The following is a 26,260-nucleotide window of genomic DNA, read 5'->3' as shown; positions in this document are numbered from 1 at the left end:
AATGGTGTGAGAAGAAGCTACAAAGTTGACTTTACCGTAGATACGTAGGAGGCTCTGTGCTGATGGAGATCGCCTTGTATTTCTCATCATTTCCTTCCAGGATCTCCTCCACTTCTGAAGCACGTAACAAGGTGACATTGGTGGCCAAAGTTGTGTAGCCATGATCTGGTGAGACAGGCAAACATACATGTGGTTAATTACTGGTTCTGCTGAACTAAAAGCACAACGCAAAGGGCAAGTGGCATGTGTGACCCAGTGTCAGCTCCTGTACAGTCTGTGTGTGTGTGTCTCAGTGTCAGCTCCTGTACAATCCGTGTGTGTGTGTGTGCGTGTGTCTCAGTGTCAGCTCCTGTACGGTCTGTGTGTGTCTCAGTGCCAGCTCCTGTACAGTCTGTGTGTGTGTGTCTCAGTGCCAGCTCCTGTACAGTCTGTGTGTGTGTGTCTCAGTGTCAGCTCCTGTACGGTCTGTGTGTGTGTGTCTCAGTGTCAGCTCCTGTACGATCTGTGTGTGTGTCTCAGTGTCAGCTCCTGTACAGTCTGTGTGTGTCTCAGTGTCAGCTCCTGTACAGTCTGTGTGTGTGTGTCTCAGTGTCAGCTCCTGTACAGTCTGTGTGTGTATGTCTCAGTGCCAGCTCCTGTACAGTCTGTGTGTGTGTCTCAGTGTCAGCTCCTGTACAGTCTGTGTGTGTGTGTCTCAGTGTCAGCTCCTGTACAGTCTGTGTGTGTGTCTCAGTATCAGCTCCTGTACAGTCTGTGTGTGTGTCTCAGTATCAGCTCCTGTACAGTCTGTGTGTGTGTCTCAGTATCAGCTCCTGTACAGTCTGTGTGTGTGTCTCAGTATCAGCTCCTGTACAGTCTGTGTGTGTGTCTCAGTGTCAGCTCCTGTACAGTCTGTGTGTGTGTGTGTGTGTCTCAGTGTCAGCTCCTGTACGGTCTGTGTGTGTCTCAGTGTCAGCTCCTGTACAGTCTGTGTGTGTGTCTCAGTGTCAGCTCCTGTACAGTCTGTGTGTGTGTCTCAGTGTCAGCTCCTGTACAGTCTGTGTGTGTGTCTCAGTGTCAGCTCCTGTACAGTCTGTGTGTGTGTGTCTCAGTGTCAGCTCCTGTACAGTCTGTGTGTGTGTGTCTCAGTGTCAGCTCCTGTACAGTCTGTGTGTGTGTCTCAGTGTCAGCTCCTGTACAGTCTGTGTGTGTGTCTCAGTGTCAGCTCCTGTACAGTCTGTGTGTGTGTCTCAGTGTCAGCTCCTGTACAGTCTGTGTGTGTGTCTCAGTGTCAGCTCCTGTACAGTCTGTGTGTGTCAGTGTCAGCTCCTGTACGGTCTGTGTGTGTGTCTCAGTGTCAGCTCCTGTACAGTCTGTGTGTGTGTCTCAGTGTCAGCTCCTGTACGATCTGTGTGTGTGTCTCAGTGTCAGCTCCTGTACAGTCTGTGTGTGTGTGTCTCAGTGTCAGCTCCTGTACAGTCTGTGTGTGTGTCTCAGTGTCAGCTCCTGTACAGTCTGTGTGTGTGTGTCTCAGTGTCAGCTCCTGTACAGTCTGTGTGTGTGTCTCAGTGTCAGCTCCTGTACAGTCTGTGTGTGTGTCTCAGTGTCAGCTCCTGTACAGTCTGTGTGTGTGTCTCAGTGTCAGCTCCTGTACAGTCTGTGTGTGTGTCTCAGTGTCAGCTCCTGTACAGTCTGTGTGTGTGTCTCAGTGTCAGCTCCTGTACAGTCTGTGTGTGTGTCTCAGTGTCAGCTCCTGTACAGTCTGTGTGTGTCAGTGTCAGCTCCTGTACGGTCTGTGTGTGTGTCTCAGTGTCAGCTCCTGTACAGTCTGTGTGTGTGTCTCAGTGTCAGCTCCTGTACGATCTGTGTGTGTGTCTCAGTGTCAGCTCCTGTACAGTCTGTGTGTGTGTGTCTCAGTGTCAGCTCCTGTACAGTCTGTGTGTGTGTCTCAGTGTCAGCTCCTGTACAGTCTGTGTGTGTGTGTCTCAGTGTCAGCTCCTGTACAGTCTGTGTGTGTGTCTCAGTGTCAGCTCCTGTACAGTCTGTGTGTGTGTCTCAGTGTCAGCTCCTGTACAGTCTGTGTGTGTGTCTCAGTGTCAGCTCCTGTACAGTCTGTGTGTGTGTCTCAGTGTCAGCTCCTGTACAGTCTGTGTGTGTGTCTCAGTGTCAGCTCCTGTACAGTCTGTGTGTGTGTCTCAGTGTCAGCTCCTGTACAGTCTGTGTGTGTCAGTGTCAGCTCCTGTACGGTCTGTGTGTGTGTCTCAGTGTCAGCTCCTGTACAGTCTGTGTGTGTGTGTCTCAGTGTCAGCTCCTGTACAGTCTGTGTGTGTGTGTCTCAGTGTCAGCTCCTGTACAGTCTGTGTGTGTGTCTCAGTGTCAGCTCCTGTACAGTCTGTGTGTGTGTCTCAGTGTCAGCTCCTGTACAGTCTGTGTGTGTGTCTCAGTGTCAGCTCCTGTACGGTCTGTGTGTGTGTCTCAGTGTCAGCTCCTGTACAGTCTGTGTGTGTGTGTGTGTGTCTCAGTGTCAGCTCCTGTACGGTCTGTGTGTGTGTCTCAGTGTCAGCTCCTGTACAGTCTGTGTGTGTGTGTGTGTGTGTGTGTGTCTCAGTGTCAGCTCCTGTACAGTCTGGTGTTGCTGCCTTATTGCACGCCGTTAGCCTCCTCTCTATCTCCATCTGCTAGTTTTTCTTTCTGACTACACTCAGTAATCATATCCACACCCTGTCAATCATATTTATTTATTTATTATTGTCACAAGCGCGCTTACATTAACACTACCGTGAAGTTACTGTGAAATTCCCCTAGTTGTAACTAGGTTTAGAACGGAGTTGAGGAGGAACTTCTTCACTCAAAGGGTGGTGAATCTCTGGAATTCTCTGCCCGTTGAAGTGGTGGAGGCTGCCTCGCTAAATATTTTTAAGACGCGGGTTGATGGGTTTTTGATAAGAGAAGGGATTAAGGGTTATGGGGAGAGGGCGGGAAAGTGGAACTGAGCCACGACAGATCAGCCATGATCTTATTGAATGGCGGGGCAGGCTCGAAGGGCTGGATGGCCTACTCCTGCTCCTATTTCTTATGTTCTTATGTTCTTATGTAACACTCTGGTGCCTGTTCGGGTCAATGCACCCTAACCAGCACATCTTTTGGGCTGTGGGAGGAAACCGGAGCGCCCGGAGGAAACCCACGCAGACACAGGGAGAACTTAGTGCCTCACTGGGCCACTTCAGAGGGCAGTTAAGATTCAACCTCATTGCTGTGGTTTTAAAGACACATTTAGGTCAGATCAACTAAGGATGGCAGATTTGCTTCCCTTGAGTTTTCTTTCATGATAATTCGCTGATCAGCATTACTAGCTTTTTATTTCTGATTGTTTTAATGATGGAATTTAAATTCCACCAACCAGCTGCCATGAGTGTGATCTGAACTCGTGTATCCAGGCCTGTTGAATACTAACCCTGAACCAATAATCTGTGGATGAGAGTAAGTCTGAATGCTTCAGCATGTGGGAGAGAGAGATTGTGTGTTTATCAATCTGGCTGCACGTGTGAATATCGATGTGTGAATGTCTGCATGTCTTTGTTTATGAGCGAGTGTGTGTATGTCGGTGCGTGTGTGTGAAAATGGGTGTGTGCCTGTATGTGAACACATCTTTGTTCTTGTGTGACCATGTGTACATCAGCAAGCATGTGAGAACGTGTGTGTGTGAGTATGTGCGTGTTTGAGTGTGAGTGCACGTGAGCACGTGTGTTGTGTGTGAGCGTGTGTATTTGTGCATGTGTGAGCATGTGTGTTGTCTGTGAGTGTATGAGCATGTGTGTTTGTGCCTGGGTATGAGATGTTGTTTGTGTGTGGGTAAGCATGTCTGTCGTGTGTGAGCATGTATTTGTGTGAGTGTGTGAGAGCATGTGTGTTTGTGTGAGTGAAAGTGTGTGTGTGTGTGTTTGTGCGAATGAGAGAGTGTGAGCATGTGAGCGTGTTTGTGTGTGTGTCTGCGATAGTGGTTTCTGAATGAGGCAGAGACTGTGTGTAAGAGAATGTGTGCAAGTGTGGGGGAGATGCAGAAAGGATAGTAGGACTAGGGGGCACAGCCTCAAGATAAAGGGGAGGCGGTTTAGAACGGAGTTGAGGAGGAACTTCTTCACTCAAAGGGTGGTGAATCTCTGGAATTCTCTGCCCGTTGAAGTGGTGGAGGCTACCTCGCTAAATATTTTTAAGACGCGGGTTGATGGGTTTTTGATAAGAGCGGGGATTAAGGGTTATGGGGAGAGGGCGGGAATGTGGAACTGAGCCACGACAGATCAGCCATGATCTTATTGAATGGCGGGGCAGGCTCGAAGGGCTAGTTGGCCTACTCCTGCTCCTATTTCTTATGTTCTTATGTGAATGTGTCTGAGTATGCCTGTGACTGACATACTGTGTGAGTGAGTGTGTGTGTGTCTGACACGCTGTGTGAGTGAGTGTGTGTGTGTCTGTGTTTGACACAGTGTGTGAGTGAGTGTGTGTGTGTCTGACACGCTGTGTGAGTGAGTGTGTCTGTGTCTGACATACTGTGTCAGTGAGTGTGTGTGTGTCTGTGTTTGACACAGTGTGTGAGTGAGTGTGTGTGTGTCTTTGCGTGCCAGTGTCTGACACACTATGCGAGTGTGCGTGTGTGTGTGCCTGCGTCTGACACACAGTGAGTATGTATGCCTGCCCTGTGTCTGACATGTATGAGTGTGTGTGTGCGCATGTCGGATCTGTCACACTGTGTGGGTGAGAGTGTGTGTCTGTGTCTGTCACACTGTATGAGTGAGTGTGTGTGCGTCTGACACACTGTGCAAGTGTGTATCTGTGCTGACACACTGAGTGACTGTGTGTGTGTTTCTGCCTGCCTGTGTCTGAGGCGCTGTGTGAGTACGAGTGTGTGTGTATGCCTGTGTCTGACACACACTGAGTATGTACGCCTGCCCTGTGTCTGACACAGTGTGAATGTGTGTGTGTGTCTGACACACTGTAGGAGTGTGTGTCTGTGCTGACACACTGTGAGTGAGTGAGTGTGTGTCTTTGCATGTTTGTGTCTGAGGCACTGTGCGAGTATGAGTGTGTGTGCCTGCGTCTGACACACTGTGTGTGTCTATATGTGTGTGTGTATCAGTGTGTGCCTAATTGTGCGTGCCTGTCTGTGACCCACTGTACATGCATAAGTGAATTTGTGCAGAAGACAGTGTAAATACCCAGGCTCTGGGAGAATCCTGCCTAGTTTCTATGGGGAAGGAAAAATGGGTTAAAAACAATTGAGGGACTGAGACTGGAAGCTGGGGTCAGCTTCAGCTTCACCCTTACCATGTGATGAGGCAACTATCTTCTTCCTCTCCTCGACTGTAGCCAAACGCCTCCACAAGGATGGATATTTTTTGTATAGGGAGCCCCGGAACATGCGGAGGTAATTTCCGACCTTTCACACACACAATGTTTATAAGCATCAGTACATGAATAAAGGACTTTATCTTCAAAGTACATTGTAAAAAGGCAGCTCTCTCCACAGCAAACTGAAGGCAACATGGTTCAGTTTATTTCATTCATTCGTGGGACATGGGCGTCACTATTTGGGCCAGTATTTATTGCCCATCCCTGGTTGACTTTGGAGGGCAGCTGAGAGTCGACCACATTGCCGTGTCTCTGGAGTCACATGTAGGCCAGACCGGGTAAGGATGGCAGATTTCCTTCCCTAAAGTACTTGAGAGAACCTAGATGGGTTTTTCCGACAATGGGTCATCAGTAGATTCTTAATTCCAGATTTTTTTATTGAATTCAAAACCACCATCTGCTGTGGTGGGATTCGATCCCGGGTCCCCAGAACATTAGCTGAGTTTCTGGGTTAATAGTCTAGCGATAATACAACGAGGCCATCACCACACCTCCCCCCCCCCCGCCATTTTGTTTACAGGTACAAAATGGAGACAGAATGGGGAAGAGTGACAGAGAGATGTTCCCATCAATCGTGTGTGAGCTGGAGGGGAGCTTCGAGATGATGGTGTTCCAATGTGTCTGTCGCTCCCGTCGCCCTAGCTTGGAGAAGAGGTCATGGGTTTGGAAGGTGCTGCCTAAGGAGCCTTGGTGAGTCACTGCGGGGCATCTTGTAGATGGTGCACACGGCTGTCACTGTGTGTCGGTGGTGGGGGGAGTGAGTGTTTGCGGTTAGCGTGTCGATCGAGGGGGGCTGCTTTGTCCTGGATGGTGTCGAGCTTCTCGAGTGTTGCTGGGAGCCGCACCCATCCAGGCAAGTGGAGAGTATTCCATCACACTCCTGACTTGTGTCCTTGTAGATGGTGGACAGGCTTTGGGAGGGAGTCAGGAGGTGAGTTACTCTCCACAGGATTCCCAGCCTCTGACCTGTCCTTGTAACCACTGTGTTTACATGGCTGGGTCCAGTTCAGTTTCTGGTAAATGGCAACCCTTAGGACATTGATAATGGGAAATTTAATGGTAATGCCATTGAATATCAAGGGGTGATGGTTAGATTCTCCTTTGTTGGAAGATGGTTGGGCCAGGACACTAACCCTGAGGGACTCCCGCAGTGATGTCCTGGGGCCTGGGACACTAACCCTGAGGGACTCCCGCAGTGATGTCCTGGGGCCTGGGACACTAACCCTGAGGGACTCCCGCAGTGATGTCCTGGGGCCTGGGACACTAACCCTGAGGGACTCCCGCAGTGATGTCCTGGGACACTAACCCTGAGGGACTCCTGCAGTGATGTCCTGGGGCCTGGGACACTAACCCTGAGGGACTCCTGCAGTGATGTCCTGGGACACTAACCCTGAGGGACTCCCGCAGTGATGTCCTGGGACACTAACCCTGAGGAACTCCCGCAGTGATGTCCTGGGACACTAACCCTGAGGAACTCCCACAGTGATGTCCTGGGACACTAACCCTGAGGGACACCAGCAGTGATGTCCTGGGGCCTGGGACACTAACCCTGAGGGACTCCCGCAGTGATGTCCTGGGACACTAACCCTGTGGAACTCCTGCAGTGATATCCTGGGACACTAACCCTGAGGGACACCAGCAGTGATGTCCTGGGGCCTGGGACACTAACCCTGAGGAACTCCTGCAGTGATGTCCTGGGACACTAACCCTGTGGAACTCCTGCAGTGATATCCTGGGACACTAACCCTGAGGGACTCCCGCAGTGATGTCCCGGGGCCTGGGACACTAACCCTGAGGGACTCCCGCAGTGATGTCCTGGGACACTAACCCTGAGGGACTCCCGCAGTGATGTCCTGTGGCCTGGGACACTAACCCTGAGGGACTCCCGCAGTGATGTCCTGGGACACTAACCCTGAGGAACTCCCGCAGTGATGTCCTGGGACACTAACCCTGAGGAACTCGCGCAGTGATGTCCAGGGACACTAACCCTGTGGAACTCCCGCAGTGATTTTTTTTTTGTTATATTTTTTATTTTTCTGCTGGTAATTGCTTCAGGGATGGCAGTTCAGGCAGTAAGCTGCATCTCCTGTGGGATGTATGTGGTGAGGGAATCTAGTAGTGTTTCAGGTGATTTTACTTGTAGGAAGTGTGTTAGATTGCAGCTTCTGGAGGAGCGTGTAAAGGAGCTGGAGGTGGAGTTAGAGGAACTCCGCATAATTCGGGAGGCGGAGGTGGAAATTGATAGGAGTTATAAGGAGATTGTCACTCCTAGAAATGAGTCTTGGGTCACTGCCAGGAAGAGGGGAAAGAAGCAATCGGGGGGACAATCCCCTGGGGCTGTTCCCCTCCAAAATAGGTTTTCGGTCCTGGAGGCTACAGTTGAGGAGGAATCGACTGGGGATAGCCAAAGGGAGCAGGTCTCTGGAGGTGAGCCTGTTGTGAAGGCTCAGGTGGTTAGGGGATGTAAAAGATTGGGCCTCGTGATTGGGGACTCCACAGTTAAAGGGACAGATAAGAGAGTTGGAAGTAAAGGTAGGGACTCAGGGCTGGTGTGTTGCCTACCAGGGGCTGGGGTCCGGGATGTATCAGAAAGGATATTCAGGACTCTTAAGGGAGAGGGAGATCAACCCCAAGTTATAGTTCATGTGGGGACACATGACATAGGGAGGATAAGGGAAGGGGATATTAAGCAGAGATTTATGGAGTTGGGGTGGAAACTAAAGGCCAAGTCTGATAGAGTGGTTATCTCCGGACTCTTGCCTGTGCCAAGGGATAGTTTAGAGAGGAATAGAGAGAGGGAAAGTTTGAATTCGTGGCTGAGGGGATGGTGCAGGAGGGAGGGGTTCAAGTACTTGAGCAATTGGGGCTCATTCTGGGGAAGGTGGGACCTCTATAAGAGTGATGGTCTACACCTGAATCAGAGGGGGACCAATATCCTGGGGGGTAAATTTGCTAAGGCTATGCAGGGAGGTTTAAACTGATTCGGAGGGGGGGTGGGATCCTGAGTAGAGGGGTTGAAAGTGAGGGGGGCATAGATGGGGACTGCAATGCACAGCATCGCAGGGGTGGGGTGGAGCAGGGTTTGAAATGCGTATACTTTAATGCGAGGAGTATTCGCAATAAAGTGGATGAACTTGCAGCGTGGATCAGTACCTGGGACTTCGATGTTGTGGCCATTTCAGAGACATGGATAGAGCAGGGGCAGGAATGGTTGCTGCAGGTCCCGGGGTTCAAATGTTTTAGTCGGAGTAGAGAAGGAGGTAGAAGGGGGGGGTGGGGTAGCATTATTGGTCAGGGATTGTATCACAGTGTCAGAGAGGAAGTTTGATGAGGACTTGTCTGTTGAGGTAGTATGGGCGGAGATTAGAAATAGGAGAGGAGAGGTCACCCTGTTGGGAGTCTTTTATAGACCTCCTAAAAGTTCTAGAGAGGTTGAGGAAAGGATTGCGGAGACGATCCTGGTTAGGAGTGATAGTAATAGGGTAATTGTTATGGGGGATTTTAACTTTACTAATATTGATTGGAATTGTTATAGCTCTAGCTCGTTAGAGGGGTCAGTTTTTGTACAAAGTGTGCAGGAAGGTTTTTTGACTCAGTATGTAGATAGGCCAACTAGAGGTGAGGCTATATTGGATTTGGTGCTGGGAAATGAGCCAGACCAGGTGTTAGACTTGGAAGTTGGTGAGCATTTTGGTGATAGTGACCACAATTCGGTTACGTTCACCTTAGTGATGGAAAGGGATAGGCATGAACCTCGGGCTAGTGGTTTTAGCTGGGGGAAGGGTAATTATGAGGCTATTAGGAGAGAATTAGGAAGCACAGGTTGGACTAGGAGATTACAGGGACTGGGAACGTCTGAAATGTGGAGTTTTTTCAAGGAGCAGCTACTGCGAGTCCGTGATAGGTATGTCCCTGTCAGGCAAGGAGGAATTGGTAGGGCTAGGGAACCGTGGTGCACCAAAAAAGTTTTTTCGTTGGTTAAGAGGAAAAAGGAGGCTTATGTTCGGATGAGATGTGAGGGCTCGGGTAGTGCACTAGAAAACTTTAGATTGGCTAGGAGGGAGTTGAAGAGTGAGCTAAGAAGGGCTAAAAGAGGACATGAGAAGACTTTGGCTGATAGGGTTAAGGAGAATCCTAAGGCGTTCTATAGGTATGTCAAGAACAGAAGGTTGGTTAGGGCAAGATTAGGGCCAGTTATAGACAGCAGAGGGAAGTTATGTGTGGAACCGGAGGAGATTGGAGAGGCATTGAACCAATATTTCTCTTCGGTGTTCACACAGGGGGACATGGATATAGCTGAGGAGGACACTGGGTTGCAGGGGAGTAGAATTGACAGTGTTGCAGTTGATAAGGAGGATGTGCTAGATATTCTGGAGGGTCTGAAAATAGATAAGTCCCCTGGTCCGGATGGGATTTACCCCAGGATTCTCTGGGAGGCAAGAGAAGTGATTGCTGAGCCTCTGGCTCTGATCTTCAGGTCGTCGTTGGCCTCTGGTATAGTACCGGAAGATTGGAGGTTAGCGAATGTTGTCCCATTGTTTAAGAAGGGGAACAGAGACTTCCCCGGGAATTATAGACCGGTGAGTCTTACTTCTGTTGTGGGCAAGGTTTTAGAAAAAATTATTCGGGATAGGATTTATAGTTATTTGGAGAGTAATGAATTGATTGGAGATAGTCAGCATGGTTTTGTGGCGGGTAGGTCGTGCCTTACTAACCTTATCGAGTTTTTTGAGAAAGTGACCAAAGAGGTGGATGGGGGTAAGGCAGTGGACGTGGTGTATATGGATTTTAGTAAGGCGTTTGATAAGGTTCACCATGGTAGGCTTCTGCAGAAAATGCAGATGTATGGGATTGGGGGTGATCTAGGGAATTGGATCAGGAATTGGCTAGCGGATAGGAGACAGAGGGTGGTGGTTGATGGTAAATATTCATCATGGAGTTCGGTTACGAGTGGTGTGCCTCAGGGATCTGTTTTGGGGCCACTGCTGTTTGTAATTTTTATTAATGATCTGGATGAGGGTATAGTTGGGTGGATTAGTAAATTTGCTGATGACACCAAAGTCGGAGGTGTGGTAGATAGTGATGAAGGGTGTCATAGTTTGCAGGAAGACTTAGACAGGTTGCAGAGCTGGGCCGAGAGGTGGCGGATGGAGTTTAATGCGGAGAAGTGTGAGGTAATTCACTTTGGTAGGAATAACAGATGTGTCGAGTATAGGGCTAACGGGAGGACTTTGAATAGTGTGGATGAGCAGAGGGATCTAGGTGTATGTGTACATAGATCCCTGAAAGTTGGGAGTCAAGTAGATAAGGTTGTTAAGCAGGCATACGGTGTCTTGGCGTTTATTGGTAGGGGGATTGAATTTAGGAGTCGCAGCGTCATGTTGCAACTGTACACAACTCTGGTGCGGCCACACTTGGAGTACTGTGTGCAGTTCTGGTCCCCACATTACAGGAAGGATGTGGAGGCTTTGGAGAGGGTGCAGAGGAGGTTTACCAGGATGTTGCCTGGTATGGAGGGGAGGTCCTATGAGGAGAGGCTGAGGGATTTGGGGTTGTTTTCGCTGGAAAGAAGGCGGCTAAGAGGGGATCTTATTGAAACATATAAGATGATTAGAGGTTTAGATAGGGTGGATAGTAATAGCCTTTTTCCTCTGATGGAGAAATCTAGCACGAGGGGGCATGGCTTTAAATTAAGGGGTGGTAGTTATAGGACGGATGTCAGGGGTAGGTTCTTTACCCAGAGGGTGGTGAGGGATTGGAATGCCCTGCCTGCTGCAGTTGTAAATGCGCCTAGTTTGGGGGCGTTTAAGAGATCCGTGGATAGGTTTATGGACGAAAAGGGATTGGTTTAGGTTAGTGGGTCATTGTTTTGTAACTGGTCGGCGCAACATCGTGGGCCGAAGGGCCTGTTCTGCGCTGTAATGTTCTATGTTTATGATGTCCTGGGACACTAACCCTGAGGAACTCCCGCAGTGATGTCCTGGGGCCTGGGACACTAACCCTGAGGGACTCCTGCAGTGATGTCCTGGGACACTAACCCTGAGGGACTCCCGCAGTGATGTCTTGGGGCCTGGGACACTAACCCTGAGGAACTCCCGCAGTGATGTCCTGGGGCCTGGGACACTAACCCTGAGGGACTCCCGCAGTGATGTCCTGGGACACTAACCCTGAGGAACTCCCGCAGTGATGTCCTGGGACACTAACCCTGAGGAACTCCCGCAGTGATGTCCTGGGACACTAACCCTGAGGGACTCCCGCAGTGATGTCCTGGGACACTAACCCTGAGGGACTTCTGCAGTGATGTCCTGGGACACTAACCCTGAGGAACTCCCGCAGTGATGTCCTGGGACACTAACCCTGAGGAACTCCCGCAGTGATGTCTTGGGGCCTGGGACACTAACCCTGAGGAACTCCCGCAGTGATGTCCTGGGGCCTGGGACACTAACCCTGAGGGACTCCCGCAGTGATGTCCTGGGACACTAACCCTGAGGAACTCCCGCAGTGATGTCCTGGGACACTAACCCTGAGGAACTCCCGCAGTGATGTCCTGGGACACTAACCCTGAGGAACTCCCGCAGTGATGTCCTGGGACACTAACCCTGAGGGACTCCCGCAGTGATGTCCTGGGGCCTGGGACACTAACCCTGAGGAACTCCCGCAGTGATGTCCTGGGGACTGGGACACTAATCCTGAGGGACATCTGCAGTGATGTCCTGGGGCCTGGGACACTAACCCTGAGGAACTCCCGCAGTGATGTCCAGGGACACTAACCCTGAGGGACTCCCGCAGTGATGTCCTGGGGCCTGGGACACTAATCCTGAGGGACTCCCGCAGTGATGTCCTGGGACACTAACCCTGAGGGACTCCCGCAGTGATGTCCTGGGGCCTGGGACACTAACCCTGAGGGACTCCCGCAGTGATGTCCTGGGACACTAACCCTGAGGGACTCCCGCAGTGATGTCCTGGGGCCTGGGACACTAATCCTGAGGGACACCTGCAGTGATGTCCTGGGGCCTGGGACACTAACCCTGAGGGACTCCGCAGTGATGTCCGAGGTCACTGACCCTGAGGAACTCCCGCAGTGACATCCTGAGGCTGAAATGATTGATCTCCAATTACCACACTAATCTTGCTTTGTGTCATATATGAATCCAACCAGTGGTGAGTTGACCATCTGATTCCCATTGGTTCCAGTGCCTACAGCAGTTCCTTGATATCAGGTGAAGTGAATCAAATTTGCTAAAGACTGATATTGGAGATTCTCGGGATGACTGGAGGAGGTTGAGATGGATCATCCACTTGGCACTTCTGACTGAAGTTGGCAGCAAATGTTTCACCCTGATTAGAGCAGCACTCCGAGAGGGTCAGTGCTGAGGGAGTGCCGCACTGTCAGAGGGTCAGCACTGAGGGAGCGCCGCCCTGTCAGAGGGTCAGTGCTGAGGGAGCGCCGCACTGTCAGAGGGTCAGTGCTGAGGGAGCGCCGCACTGTCAGAGGGTCAGTGCTGAGGGAGCGCCGCACTGTCAGAGGGTCAGTGCTGAGGGAGCGCCGCACTGTCAGAGGGTCAGTGCTGAGGGAGTGCCGCCCTGTCAGAGGGTCAGTGCTGAGGGAGCGCCGCACTGTCAGAGGGTCAGTGCTGAGGGAGCGCCGCACTGTCAGAGGGTCAGTGCTGAGGGAGTGCCGCACTGTCAGAGGGTCAGCGCTGAGGGAGCGCCGCACTGTCAGAGGGTCAGCGCTAAGGGAGCGCCGCACTGTCAGAGGGTCAGCGCTGAGGGAGCGCCGCACTGTCAGAGGGTCAGTGCTGAGGGAGCGCCGCACTGTCAGAGGGTCAGCCCTGAGGGAGTGCCGCACTGTCAGAGGGTCAGCGCTAAGGGAGCGCTGCACTGTCAGAGGGTCAGCGCTGAGGGAGCGCCGCACTGTCAGAGGGTCAGTGCTGAGGGAGCGCCGCACTGTCAGAGGGTCAGCGCTGAGGGAGGCCCGCACTGTCAGAGGGTCAGTGCTGAGGGAGTGCCGCACTGTCAGAGGGTCAGTGCTGAGGGAGGCCCGCACTGTCAGAGGGTCAGTGCTGAGGGAGTGCCGCACTGTCAGAGGCTCAGTGCTGAGGGAGTGCTGCACTGTCAGAGGGTCAGTGCTGAGGGAGTGCCGCACTGTCAGAGGGTCAGTGCTGAGGGAGTGCCGCACTGTTAGTGTTGCCATTTATTGGTTAAAACTGTAAAGTGAGGCCCCCCTCAGTGAGTTTGGGTGAATGTAAATGATTTCATTTGAAGAACAACAGGGGATTTATCCCGCAGCTCCCTGGCAAGTTTTTGTCCCACATCAATATCTGCAAAACAGACTGTTTGGCCATTAGCAAATTGTCAGAGGTGACTGTGAGCCTCTCGTCTGCTGTACGTGCTATAGGACAGCACTGTGGGAATGTCAGTAAACGGGCAGTGTTGGCTGTAAAGTGCTCTGGTAACAATTCAGTGTCTCAGACACACAGACTGGCAAAATGTTCATCTATCTGCTGTTAATTTTACTCAGTTTCTCATCTGGATTTCATCTTTTTCTATGCTGTTTATCTCTATGTATCACACACACACACACACACACACACACACTAGTCTAAAGTTTATATTATTAGTGTCACAAGTTGACTTACATTAACACTACAATGAAGTTACAGTGAAAATCCCCTCGTTGTCACCCTCTGGTGCCTGTTCGGGTACACTGAGGGAGAATTTAGTGTGGCCAATGCACCTAACCAACATGTCTTTTAGACAGTCGGATGAAACTGGAGCACCTGCAGGAAACCCATGCAGACACGGTGAGAACATGCAGACTCCACACAGACAGTGACCCAAGCCAGGAATCGATCCCAGGTCCCTGACGCTGTAAGGCAGCAGTGCTAACCATTGTGCCATGCTGCCCTAACACAGGTTCACACAGATTTTACAAGCGCACACGCACACACAGACACAGAATGACATGCACACACTGATACAGAGCGACATGCACACACACAGATCCATACACACATACACAGACACAGATTCCACACACACACACTGACACAGATCCACACACATACACTGACACAGAGCCACATACAGACACACACGCACGCACACACACACTGACACAGAACCACACACACACACACACACACTGACACAGAGCCACACACACTGACAACACACACTGACACAGATCCACACACACACACAGAGCCACACACACACTGACATGGAGCACCCCCCCACCCTGCCCCCCCCCCCCCCACACACACACACACACACACACACACACCCACCCACCCACACACACCTCCTGCATATTTTCCCACCTCTTGTTAATCTGGTAACAAGAACCAGACACATACTCACACACTCTCTCTCTCTCACACACATACAGACACACACTCTCTCTCACACGCACACAGACACACACACACACTCTCTGTCACATGCACACAGACACACACACACACTCTCTGTCACACGCACACAGACACACACACACAATCTCTCTGTCACATGCACACAGACACACACACACAATCTCTCTGTCACACACACACAGACACACACACACACTCTCTGTCACACACACACAGACACACACACACAATCTCTCTGTCACACGCACACAGACACACACACACACTCTCTGTCACACACACACAGACACACACACACACTCTCTGTCACACACACACGGACACACACACACTCTCTCTGTCACACACACACAGACACACAGACACACTCTCTGTCACACACACACGGACACACACACACTCTCTCTGTCACACACACACGGACACACACACACTCTCTCTGTCACACACACACGGACACACACACACTCTCTCTGTCACACACACACAGACACACACACACACTCTCTGTCACACACACACAGACACACACTCACACTCTCTGTCACACACACACAGACACACACACACTCTCTGTCACATGCACACAGACACACACACACACTCTCTGTCACATGCACACAGACACACACACACAATCTCTCTGTCACACACACACACTCTCTGTCACACACACACGGACACACACACACTCTCTCTGTCACACACACACAGACACACAGACACACACTCACACTCTCTGTCACACGCACACAGACACACACACACACACACAGGCACTCACACACAGGTCAGGCAATGAGCTGGCAGATGGAACACTGTCAACTGCACAGCAGGAGGGAAGGACAGGAAAAGATTCAGGCAAATGCCAAGAAGTGGGGACAATGCCAAGAATCTGCAAATGAATATTGTTGTTTGCCTCCACCCGACTTCCCCTTGCTCGCTATGAACCATGTCACCTTCCAGAGGACATTTAATCCTGGTAGAGAGAGAGAGAGAGAGAGAGAGAGAGCCGAACAATGTCCTGGCTTTGTTATACAACACATCTGGAAAAGGCAGTGTTCAGCCCAGCCCCCAGCCAGAGTAAATGTACCCCCACCGCGATCTCCACATTCTCCCGAGCACCATTTCTGGAACTCCCTCATTCCACACTCTAAATTACAACTTAAAAACACACACACACAGAGGGCAGAAACGGCACAGTGAATAAACAGAAACTCCAGCCTAATGCCTGCATTGGTCATGTTCATTTTAAAAGCTGGATGTTAATCCACTGAATTGCTTGGCGTTGTTGAGAAGGAGCCTTTCCCTCCTTCCTCCCCTCCGTCTCTCTCTCTCTCTCTCTGTCTGCCTGGACTCTCAATCTCCTGTAGATCTTACCTCTGATCCAATCATGAACCATTCGCTCGCTTGTTCCAGTTGAAATTTCACTGGTTTCAAACCAAATGTTTTGCTGGCAGCCATTTGAATTAGGAGAGAGAGAGAGAAAGAGAGAAAGGGGGAAGAGACAGAGAGAGAGAGAGAGAGAGAGAGACAGCAGGAGAGAAGAGGGGAGGGGAGAGGAGGGGGATGACACAGAGAGAGAGAGAGAGAGAGAGAGAAAACGCAAGCAGAATCCTAATGAAAATCATCCACACCTACAGCAAGGGAGGACTCAGCCAATTGCAACTCACTCTGTGGAATGAGGAGAGCAGAGCAGGCTGGATGAGGAACACTCAAAACCTCCAGCCCCTCGCCAGACCCTCCAGGAGAGTGAGCTGGGATCCCTGAACCCAAGAGCAGCACATTGCTTCTGTCACAGTCTGGCAGGAAAAAGGTGCTGGGTTTTACCCCTCATGAGAGGGTCGGTGCTGAGGGAGCACCGCACTGTCAGAGGGTCAGTGCTGAGGGAGCACCGCACTGTCAGAGGGTCGGTGCTGAGGGAGCGCCGCACTGTCAGAGGGTCGGTGCTGAGGGAGTGCCGCACTGTCAGAGGGTCAGTGGTGAGGGAGTGCTGCACTGTCAGAGGGTCATTACTGAGGGAGCGCCGCACTGTCAGAGGGTCAGTGCTGAGGGAGTGCCGCACTGTCAGAGGGTCAGTGCTGAGGGAGTGCCGCACTGTCAGAGGGTCGGTGCTGAGGGAGTGCCGCACTGTCAGAGGGTCAGTGCTGAGGGAGTGCCGCACTGTCAGAGGGTCAGTGCTGAGGGAGTGCCGCACTGTCAGAGGGTCGGTGGTGAGGGAGTGCCGCACTGTCAGAGGGTCGGTGGTGAGGGAGCGCCGCACTGTCAGAGGGTCGGTGGTGAGGGAGTGCCGCACTGTCAGAGGGTCGGTGGTGAGGGAGCGCCGCACTGTCAGAGGGTCAGTACTGAGGGAGTGCCACACTGTCAGAGGGTCAGTACTGAGGGAGCGCCGCACTGTCAGAGGGTCGGTGCTGAGGGAGCGCCGCACTGTCAGAGGGTCGGTGCTGAGGAAGTGCCGCACTGTCAGAGGGTCAGTGCTGAGGGAGTGCCGCACTGTCAGAGGGTCGGTGCTGAGGGAGCGCCGCACTGTCAGAGGGTCGGTGCTGAGGGAGCGCCGCACTGTCAGAGGGTCGGTGCTGAGGGAGCGCCGCACTGTCAGAGGGTCAAAGAACAAAGAACAGTACAGCACAGGAACAGGCCCTTCAGCCCTCCAAGACTGCGCCGCTCATACGTCCAACTAGACCATTCATTTGTATCCCTCTATTCCCAGTCTGTTCATGTGGCTATCTAGATAAATCTTAAATGATCCCAGCGTGTCCGCCTCAACCACCTTGCTTGTCAGTGCATTCCAGGCCCCCACCACCCTCAGTGTAAAATACGTCCCCCTGACATCTGTGTTGAACCTTGCCCCCCTCATCTTGAACTTGTGACCCCTTGTGTTCGTCACCTCCGACCTGGGAAAAAGCTTCCCACTGTTCACCCTATCTATGCCCTTCATAATTTTATACACCTTTATTATGTCACCCCTCATCCTCCGTCTTTCCAGGGAGAACAACCCCAGTTTGCCCAATCTCTCCTCATATCTAAAACCCTCCATACCAGGCAACATCCTGGTAAACATTTTCTGTACTCCCTCCAAAGCCTCCACATCCTTCTGTTAGTGTGGCGACCAGAACTATACACAGTATTCCAAAGTGGCCTAACCAACATTCTATGTCGCTGCAATATCATATGCCAACTTTTATACTCTATGCCCCATCCAATAAAGGCAAGCATGCCATATGCCTTCTTCACCACCCTCTCCACCTGTGCTGCCACCTTTAAGGATCTGTGGACTTGCACACCCAGGTCCCTCTGCGAGTCTATACTCCATGGTTCTGCCATTTATTGGATAGCTCCCCGCCCCCCCCACACACTAGATCTACCGAAATGCATCACTTCACATTTATCTGGATTAAATTCCATCTGCCATTTCTCTGCCCAATTTTCCAGCCTATCTATATCCTGCTATATTCTCTGACAATGTTCATCACTATCCGCAACTCCAGCAATCTTTGTGACATCAGCAAAGGGTCGGTGCTGAGGGAGTGCCGCACTGTCAGAGGGTCAGTGCTGAGGGAGTGCCGCACTGTCAGAGGGTCAGTGCTGAGGGAGTGCCGCACTGTCAGAGGGTCAGTGCTGAGGGAGTGCCGCACTGTCAAAGGGTCAGTGCTGAGGGAGCGCCGCACTGTCAGAGGGTCAGTGCTGAGGGAGCGCCGCACTGTCAGAGGGTCAGTACTGAGGGAGTGCTGCACTGTCAGAGGGTCAGTGCTGAGGGAGTGCCGCACTGTCAGAGGGTCAGTGCTGAGGGAGTGTCGCACTGTCAGAGGGTCAGTGCTGAGGGAGTGCCGCACTGTCAGAGGGTCAGTGCTGAGGGAGTGCTGCACTGTCAAAGGGTCAGTGCTGAGGGAGCGCCGCACTGTCAGAGGGTCAGTACTGAGGGAGCGCCGCACTGTCAGAGGGTCAGTACTGAGGGAGTGCTGCACTGTCAGAGGGTCAGTGCTGAGGGAGTGCCGCACTGTCAGAGGGTCAGTGCTGAGGGAGTGTCGCACTGTCAGAGGGTCAGTGCTGAGGGAGTGCCGCACTGTCAGAGGGTCAGTACTGAGGGAGTGCCGCACTGTCAGAGGGTCAGTGCTGAGGGAGTGCCGCACTGTCAGAGGGTCAGTGCTGAGGGAGTGTCGCACTGTCAGAGGGTCAGTGCTGAGGGAGTGCCGCACTGTCAGAGGGTCAGTGCTGAGGGAGTGCTGCACTGTCAGAGGGTCAGTACTGAGGGAGTGCTGCACTGTCAGAGGGTCAGTGCTGAGGGAGCGCCGCACTGTCAGAGGGTCAGTACTGAGGGAGCGCCGCACTGTCAGAGAGTCAGTGCTGAGGGAGTGCCGCACTGTCAGAGGGTCAGTGCTGAGGGAGTGCCGCACTGTCAGAGGGTCGGTGCTGAGGGAGTGCCGCACTGTCAGAGGGTCGGTGCTGAGGGAGTGCCGCAGTGTCAGTGGGTCAGTGCTGAGGGAGGGCCCTAATATGGATGTATCTCCTATTGGCCTAGCCACCTGTCCATCAGTAATGTTCCTCGAGTGATTGGACCGGGTGTGAACAGGAATGTGGGAAAGCCGCTTTCCCATTGGTTCATTCAAATATCCATCACCTCAGGTCGCCACACCGATTGGCCAATAGCTCCTGGTGCTTCATTTCTATTAGCCAAACGACCTGTCCATCATTTCCGTTCCCCCGCGCTGCTCTGTGAAAACCCGTTTGCTACTGGTCAGTTCAGCTGTCAATTATCTGAAACGGCTGCGGATTGGACGTTGTTTTCCCGATTGAACAGCGAAAACGCCTCCCACGCCCCCAATTCCATTGGCCAGTCCCGCAGTCAATCATCACCTTTCCCGGTATTGATTGGTCGGTGCATCCGCCGCCTTCACCACGCAAGTTCTATTGGCCCTTCTGCCTGTCAATCCTGCTGACCTTGTCCAATTGGAGAAGGTTATCTGCACGGCTATTGGTTGCCGGAGCTGTCATTCAGTCGAATCTCCTTTCTGTTTGGACGGCGGTTCCCCCTGTTTAGCCCGTGGTCTGATTCGCTCTCCGACCTATCCATCATCTCCTGCACAACGATGATTGGATAATAATCTGCAGCCTGTTAACCCATTGGCTGAGACAGACAGGTCCGTCATCAGTCTGCATTGTAACCCCTCCCCCTCTCGCGGCCCCATTCCCTGTGTTTGTGATTAACTCCTAATGGCCGCCGTTATCGAATTTGTCGCTTGCCGAGGTTAGGAGGTGAATTCTCGGAAATTAGTCTTCAATCTCCCGGAAACATCCCGGGTTAGGGATGATTTTCCCTTTTCTCCCTCCTGTAATAGCGGCCGAGGTCTTCCCGAATATTTTCCCTCCGCCCGAGCTGAAGCCTCCTCTGTTGGTCCGGTTGCCGGGGTAACCAGAAAAAGAGAACTACAATTCCCAGAGGGCAGTGATGTTTAACCGGATGTGATGTGCCTGCGAGGAAGTGGCGTAAGTGACAGCTGAACAGGCGTCATGTGACCAAACGTCTTTCGGGTGAAGGTTCAGGGTTCAAAAGGCAGTTTGTCCATTTCCGGGTGGACAATGGGAGGCCTGTTTATTAAAGGGATATCCTGATCAATTGAATCTGATTATTACTCCTTTATAAACTAATGTTGGGGATGTTCATAGTCAATCACCCTAACCTGTACATCTTTGGACACTAAGGGACAATTTAGCATGGCCAATCCATTTAACCTGTACATCTTTGGACACTAAGGGGACAATTTAGCATGGCCAATCCACCCTAACCTACACATCTTTGGACACTAAGGGACAATTTAGCATGGCCAATCCACCCTAACCTACACATCTTTGGACACTAAGGGACAATTTAGCATGGCCAATCCACCCTAACCTACACATCTTTGGACACTAAGGGACAATTTAGCATGGCCAATCCACCCTAACCTACACATCTTTGGACACTAAGGGACAATTTAGCATGGCCAATCCCCCTAACCTACACATCTTTGGACACTAAGGGACAATTTAGCATGGCCAATCCCCCTAACCTACACATCTTTGGACACTAAGGGACAATTTAGCATGGCCAATCCACCCTAACCTACACATCTTTGGAACTAAGGGACAATTTAGCATGGCCAATCCACCCTAACCTACACATCTTTGGACACTAAGGGACAATTTAGCATGGCCAATCCACCCTAACCTACACATCTTTGGACACTAAGGGACAATTTAGCATGGCCAATCCACCCTAACCTACACATCTTTGGACACTAAGGGACAATTTAGCATGGCCAATCCACCCTAACCTACACATCTTTGGGACACTAAGGGACAATTTAGCATGGCCAATCCACCCTAACCTACACATCTTTGGACACTAAGGGAGAATTTAGCATGGCCAATCCACCCTAACCTACACATCTTTGGACACTAAGGGACAATTTAGCATGGCCAATCCCCCTAACCTACACATCTTTGGGACACTAAGGGACAATTTAGCATGGCCAATCCACCCTAACCTACACATCTTTGGACACTAAGGGACAATTTAGCATGGCCAATCCACCTAACCTACACATCTTTGGACACTAAGGGACAATTTAGCATGGCCAATCCACCCTAACCTACACATCTTTGGACACTAAGGGACAATTTAGCATGGCCAATCCACCCTAACCTACACATCTTTGGACACTAAGGGACAATTTAGCATGGCCAATCCCCCTAACCTGCACACCTTTGGACACTAAGGGACAATTTAGCATGGCCAATCCACCTAACCTGCACACCTTTGGACACTAAGGGACAATTTAGCATGGCCAATCCACCCTAACCTGCACATCTTTGGACACTAAGAACATAAGAACATAAGAAATAGGAGCAGGAGTAGGCCATCCAGCCCTTCGAGCCTGCCCTGCCATTCAATAAGATCATGGCTGATCTGTCGTGTCTCAGTTCCACATTCCCGCCCTCTCCCCATAACCCTTAATCCCCTCTCTCATCAAAAACCCATCAACCCGCGTCTTAAAAATATTTAGCGAGGTAGCCTCCACCACTTCAACGGGCAGAGAATTCCAGAGATTCACCACCCTTTGAGTGAAGAAGGGACAATTTAGCATAGCCAATACCCCTAACCTACACATCTTTGGACAGTAAGGGGCAATTTAGCATGGCCAATCCACCCTAACCTACACATCTTTGGACACTAAGGTGCAATTTAGCATGCCCAATCCTTTTAACTTGCACACCTTTGGACTGTGGAAGGAAACCAGAGCACCTGAAGAAAATCCCACACAAACATGGGGAGAATGTGCAAACTGCATAGACAGTCTCCTGAGGTCAGATCAATCCCAGGTCCCTAGCACTGTGAGGCAGCAGTGCTAACCACTGTGCCACCGTATATTCCTGAAAACATGCTGAGACCCAAACTTGAAAGTGGTTGGAAGGACTGAGACAGACTTCCGGGGGGACTTGGGACTGAAAGCTTCGTGGGGACAGAGCGAGAGTTCCAGAAGAGAGGTGGTAAAGCATATCAGAGAAACAAATGTGAAATATGAATGCAGACTGGCAGCTAACATGAAAGTAAATCCCGAAGTCTTCCTGTAGCTTGTCAATATACATTGCAATGACTAAGAAAAAGTCTAAGGGACAGATCAATCATCCATAGTTAGCTGGAAAGCTTAAGATTATATTAGATTAAAAGAAAAAATATAAGATTATATGGAGACAAGTGGCAGATGACAAGGTGAGCATTGGTCCAAAAGGGTGGCATGGTACCACAGTGGTTAGCGCTGCTGCCTCTCAGTCCCAGGGATCTGGGTTTGATTCCAGCCTTGAGTGACAGATTACATGTTTTCCCCCGTGTCTGCGTGGGTTTCCTCCAGATGCTCCAGTTTCTTCCCACAGTCCAAAGATGTGTGGATTAGGTGGGTTGGCCATGATAATTGTCCCTCGGTGTCCCAAGCTGTTCAGGTTAGGTGGATTGGACGGTAAATTGCCCTTTAGTGTCGAAAGATGTGTAGGTTAGGTGAATTGGCCATGCTAAATTGCCCCTTAGTGTCAGGGAGATTAGCAGGGCAAACATGTGGGGATATGGGATTAGGGCCTGATGAGGTGTTGTTAGTGCATACTCCATGAACCGAACTGAGCCACGACAGATCAGCCATGATCTTATTGAATGGCGGGGCAGGCTCAAAGGGCTAGTTGGCCTACTCCTGCTCCTATTTCTTATGTTCTTATGAAACCTGTGGGGTGGGAGAAGTTTTGCGAGAATTCTGTTTACTTCTGAGAGTGGCGGAATGTTGTGATAACCAAGTAATTTTCAAGGATGAAGTTTTCGGAGCTTGTTATTTTGTTGAGTTGCATTTGTTTGGAAAATTTCATGGAATGTTAGAAGATGAGAAACGGGAAGTATTGCTAACACTAGTTAGCCTTGGACTGGTGAGAGATTCGGTCCGTTCGAGTGGCTGCTCAGTAGAGGCGCCGAGGCTCCTGAGTGCCAAACTAAACTCTGTTCCCTCACCTGGGGTCACATTACACCGCTCAATATCCTTATCTGACCTTCTATGATTTGTGGTGCAGAGTGTGTAAATGAAAGAGAGAGACAGAGAATGTGATGTTATTGTGCTTTTCAGAAATGTATTTTAATCTCGTTTCTCTGCAGGATGTTTCTGCAATCCTTGGCAGTTTAGAGCATAGAAAAACTACAGCACAAACAGGCCCTTCGGCCCACAAGTTGCACCGATCACATCACTACCTACTAGGCTTACCTATAACCCTCAATCCTATTAAGTCCCATGTACTCATCCAGAAGTCTTTTAAAAGACCCCATCAACTTTGCCTCCACCACCACCAACAGCAGCCGATTCCACTCACCCACTACCCTCTGAGTGTAAAACTTACCCCTGACATCTCCTCTGTACCTACTCCCCAGCACCTTAAACCTGTGTCCTCTTGTGGCGACCATTTCAGCCCTGGGAAAAAGCCTCTGAGAATCCACCTCTCAACATCTTATACACCTCTATCAGGTCACCTCTCATCCTTCGTCTCTCCAAGGAAAAAAGACCGAGCTCCCTCAACCTATCTTCATAAGGCATGCCACCCAATCCAGGCAACATCCTTGTGAATCTCCTTTGCACCCTTTCAATGGCTTCCACATCCCTCCTGTAATGAGGCGACCAGAACTGCACACAGTACTCCAAGTGGGGTCTGACTAGGGTCTTATAAAGTTGCAGCGTTATCTCCCGACTCCTAAACTCAATCCCTCGATTGATGAAGGCCAGTACACCATACGCCTTCTTGACCACATCCTCTGCCTGCTAGGCTGATTTAAGAGTCCTATGGACCCGGACCCCAAGGTCCTTCTGATACTGTACACTGCTAAGAGTCTTACCCTTGATATTATACTCCTTCATCCCATTGGACCTGCCAAAATGTACCACTACACATTTATCCGTGTTGAAGTCCATCTGCCACTTCTCTGCCCAGTCTTGCATCCTATCTATGTCACGCTGCAACTTCTGACATTCCTCCAAACTATCCACAACACCACCAACCTTCGTGTCGTCGGCAAACTTACCAACCCATCCCTCACTTCCTCATCCAGGTCATTTATGAAAATTACAAACAGCAAGGGTTCCAGAACAGATCGACATCGATGCTGAAAAAGACCTATCCACGACCACTCTCTGCCTCCTGCGGGCAAGCCAGTTCTGGATCCACAAGGCAACAACCCCTTGGAACCCATGCCCTCTCACTTTCTCAAGAAGTCTTGCATGGGGGACCTTATCGAACGCCTTGCTGAAGTCCATATATACCACATCTACTGCTCTCCCTTCATCAATGTGTTTTTGTTGGCGTCGTGTTGTCTGTAACCTGGTGTGGAGGATAGTGCATAACGTAGTTACGTACAACAGAAGGTTAAATTGGTTCATGGGTTCCCAAGCGATTTTCCCCTTTTGCAACTTTGTGGAGTCCATGGACCATGTCTACGTTCACTGATATAGACTACACACCCTTTCTAGTTCCTCAAAAACCTTTAGTTAATGCTTTGTTTGCACTTCAGTCCCATGCTCCTGATCTATGGACACCTGGTGTGGAGGGGTGGAGGTTGGGGAAGGAGGAAGACCTGCTCCTGGGCATGGCAAAGCAAACCAGCTACAATTCCAGGCAGGGGGCGACCAAGGGGGTCATCCGACTTGACTTTCTGCCCCTCTACTGCTGCTATATTCTCCCTGGAGAGGGAGAATGCGATGCACAAGGGCACCGTTAATGCCTTCCATGCCCGCTGGGCACCGCAGAGACTGGAGTGCATGATTGGCTCCTTTTGATTTGATGTTTTAAGTTTCCTTTCCACTTTATCTTTTGTTTTGGGTGGTCCCCACCACCCCCCTCCCTTGGGAGCTGCCCCTTTTAATTTATCCCCTCATTGATTTGAATTGGTTTACTTGGTTTGCCAAAAAAGATTGGTAGCCTTTTTTAGTGAATCAGTGTAATTGACCTCTTGTTGGTTTTGAGCTGCAGTGTTCTGCGGTTTTATTCGCCCTGTTGGATTGCTGAGTGGAGCTTGTTTGGGGCTGATTGACAGGGCATGTTACATGGCCAGGGAACAGCTATGCTCCACGGAAAAGTCCACCTTTTGTGCTTCGTAGTTCAGTGGTAACTTGAAGTGAAGAGAAGCAACAGTGCTTTTCTTTCCCTTCCTGGGAGTTGGAGTTTCTATTCTCTGTGTGGCTGTTTGTATTTGTAAACTGCCCAAGATTAAGTTCACCTCTGAAGTTTGGGTGTTTTCTCTGCAAACAGCTAGCCTGGATTTCTGCCCATAGGTGCTACAAAGCTGAAGATGTAGCAACGCGTGAGCGAACTTGCTTTTTGTGCTCAGTCTGAAGAGCGGTGTATGTCTGTGGGATATTACTTTAACTTGGAACAGCAGAGATAGCTAGCTGTTAAGATTTATACTGTGTCATGTTTAAGTCTTGCAATTGGTAAAAATTATGTAATTCTTTTTTGTTATACTCTGTCTTCTTAAATAAACTTAGTTTGATAAAAGCTTCCTAGTGGGTCATTTTAATCATACCTGGAGTGGAACACATCATGTTCACCCTAATGCCAAAATCAAATGTAAAATATAGGGTCTGGGCTAACTTCATCAAACACCGTGGAGTTTCTAGTCAGGGTCTTAACAGCAGGTACAGCAGGCAGTAAAGAAGTCAAATGGTATATTGGTCTTCATACCGAGAGGATTTGAGTATAGGGACAGGGATGTTTTGCTACAATTGTACAGGGCATACCTGTATTGTGTGCGGTTTTGGTGGACGTCCTTGCTATAGAGGGAGCACGATAGCCAGCTTAGGTCACTGTCTGTGTGGGGTTTGCACATTCTCCTCGTGTCTGCGTGTGTTTCCTCCAGGTGCTCTGGCTTCCTCCCACAGTCCAAAGATGTGTGGGTTAGGTTGATTGGCCATGCTAAGAAATTGCCCCTTAGTGTCCAGGGA

At 50.6% G+C, this 26,260-nt stretch overlaps 1 protein-coding gene across 2 annotated transcripts in view; it reads right to left on the bottom strand.

Moving 5' to 3' along the window:
• The window catches only part of LOC145351991 (SWI/SNF-related matrix-associated actin-dependent regulator of chromatin subfamily B member 1-like), a 41,019-nt gene extending 24,662 nt beyond the window's left edge, over positions 1-16,357 (bottom strand). Inside the window, exons 1-3 of one of the 2 annotated variants that reach the window (XM_080201846.1) lie at positions 16,143-16,357; positions 5,302-5,413; positions 36-165 (exon numbers count right to left, since the gene is read on the bottom strand). In XM_080201846.1, the coding sequence (XP_080057972.1) occupies positions 36-165; positions 5,302-5,413; positions 16,143-16,226 (326 nt within the window). In that variant the 5' untranslated portion in view covers positions 16,227-16,357. The remainder of the gene's footprint in view (positions 1-35; positions 166-5,301; positions 5,414-16,142) is intronic. The other variant, XM_080201845.1, reaches the window with a different exon arrangement.
• Between the last annotated feature and the right edge of the window lie 9,903 nt (positions 16,358-26,260).

This window comes from Carcharhinus amblyrhynchos, chromosome 13, assembly GCF_965287045.1.
Source record: "Carcharhinus amblyrhynchos chromosome 13, sCarAmb.v2.hapA, whole genome shotgun sequence".
Classification (NCBI taxonomy): domain Eukaryota; kingdom Metazoa; phylum Chordata; class Chondrichthyes; order Carcharhiniformes; family Carcharhinidae; genus Carcharhinus; species Carcharhinus amblyrhynchos.
This window is presented reverse-complemented; position numbering and strand designations above follow the sequence as displayed.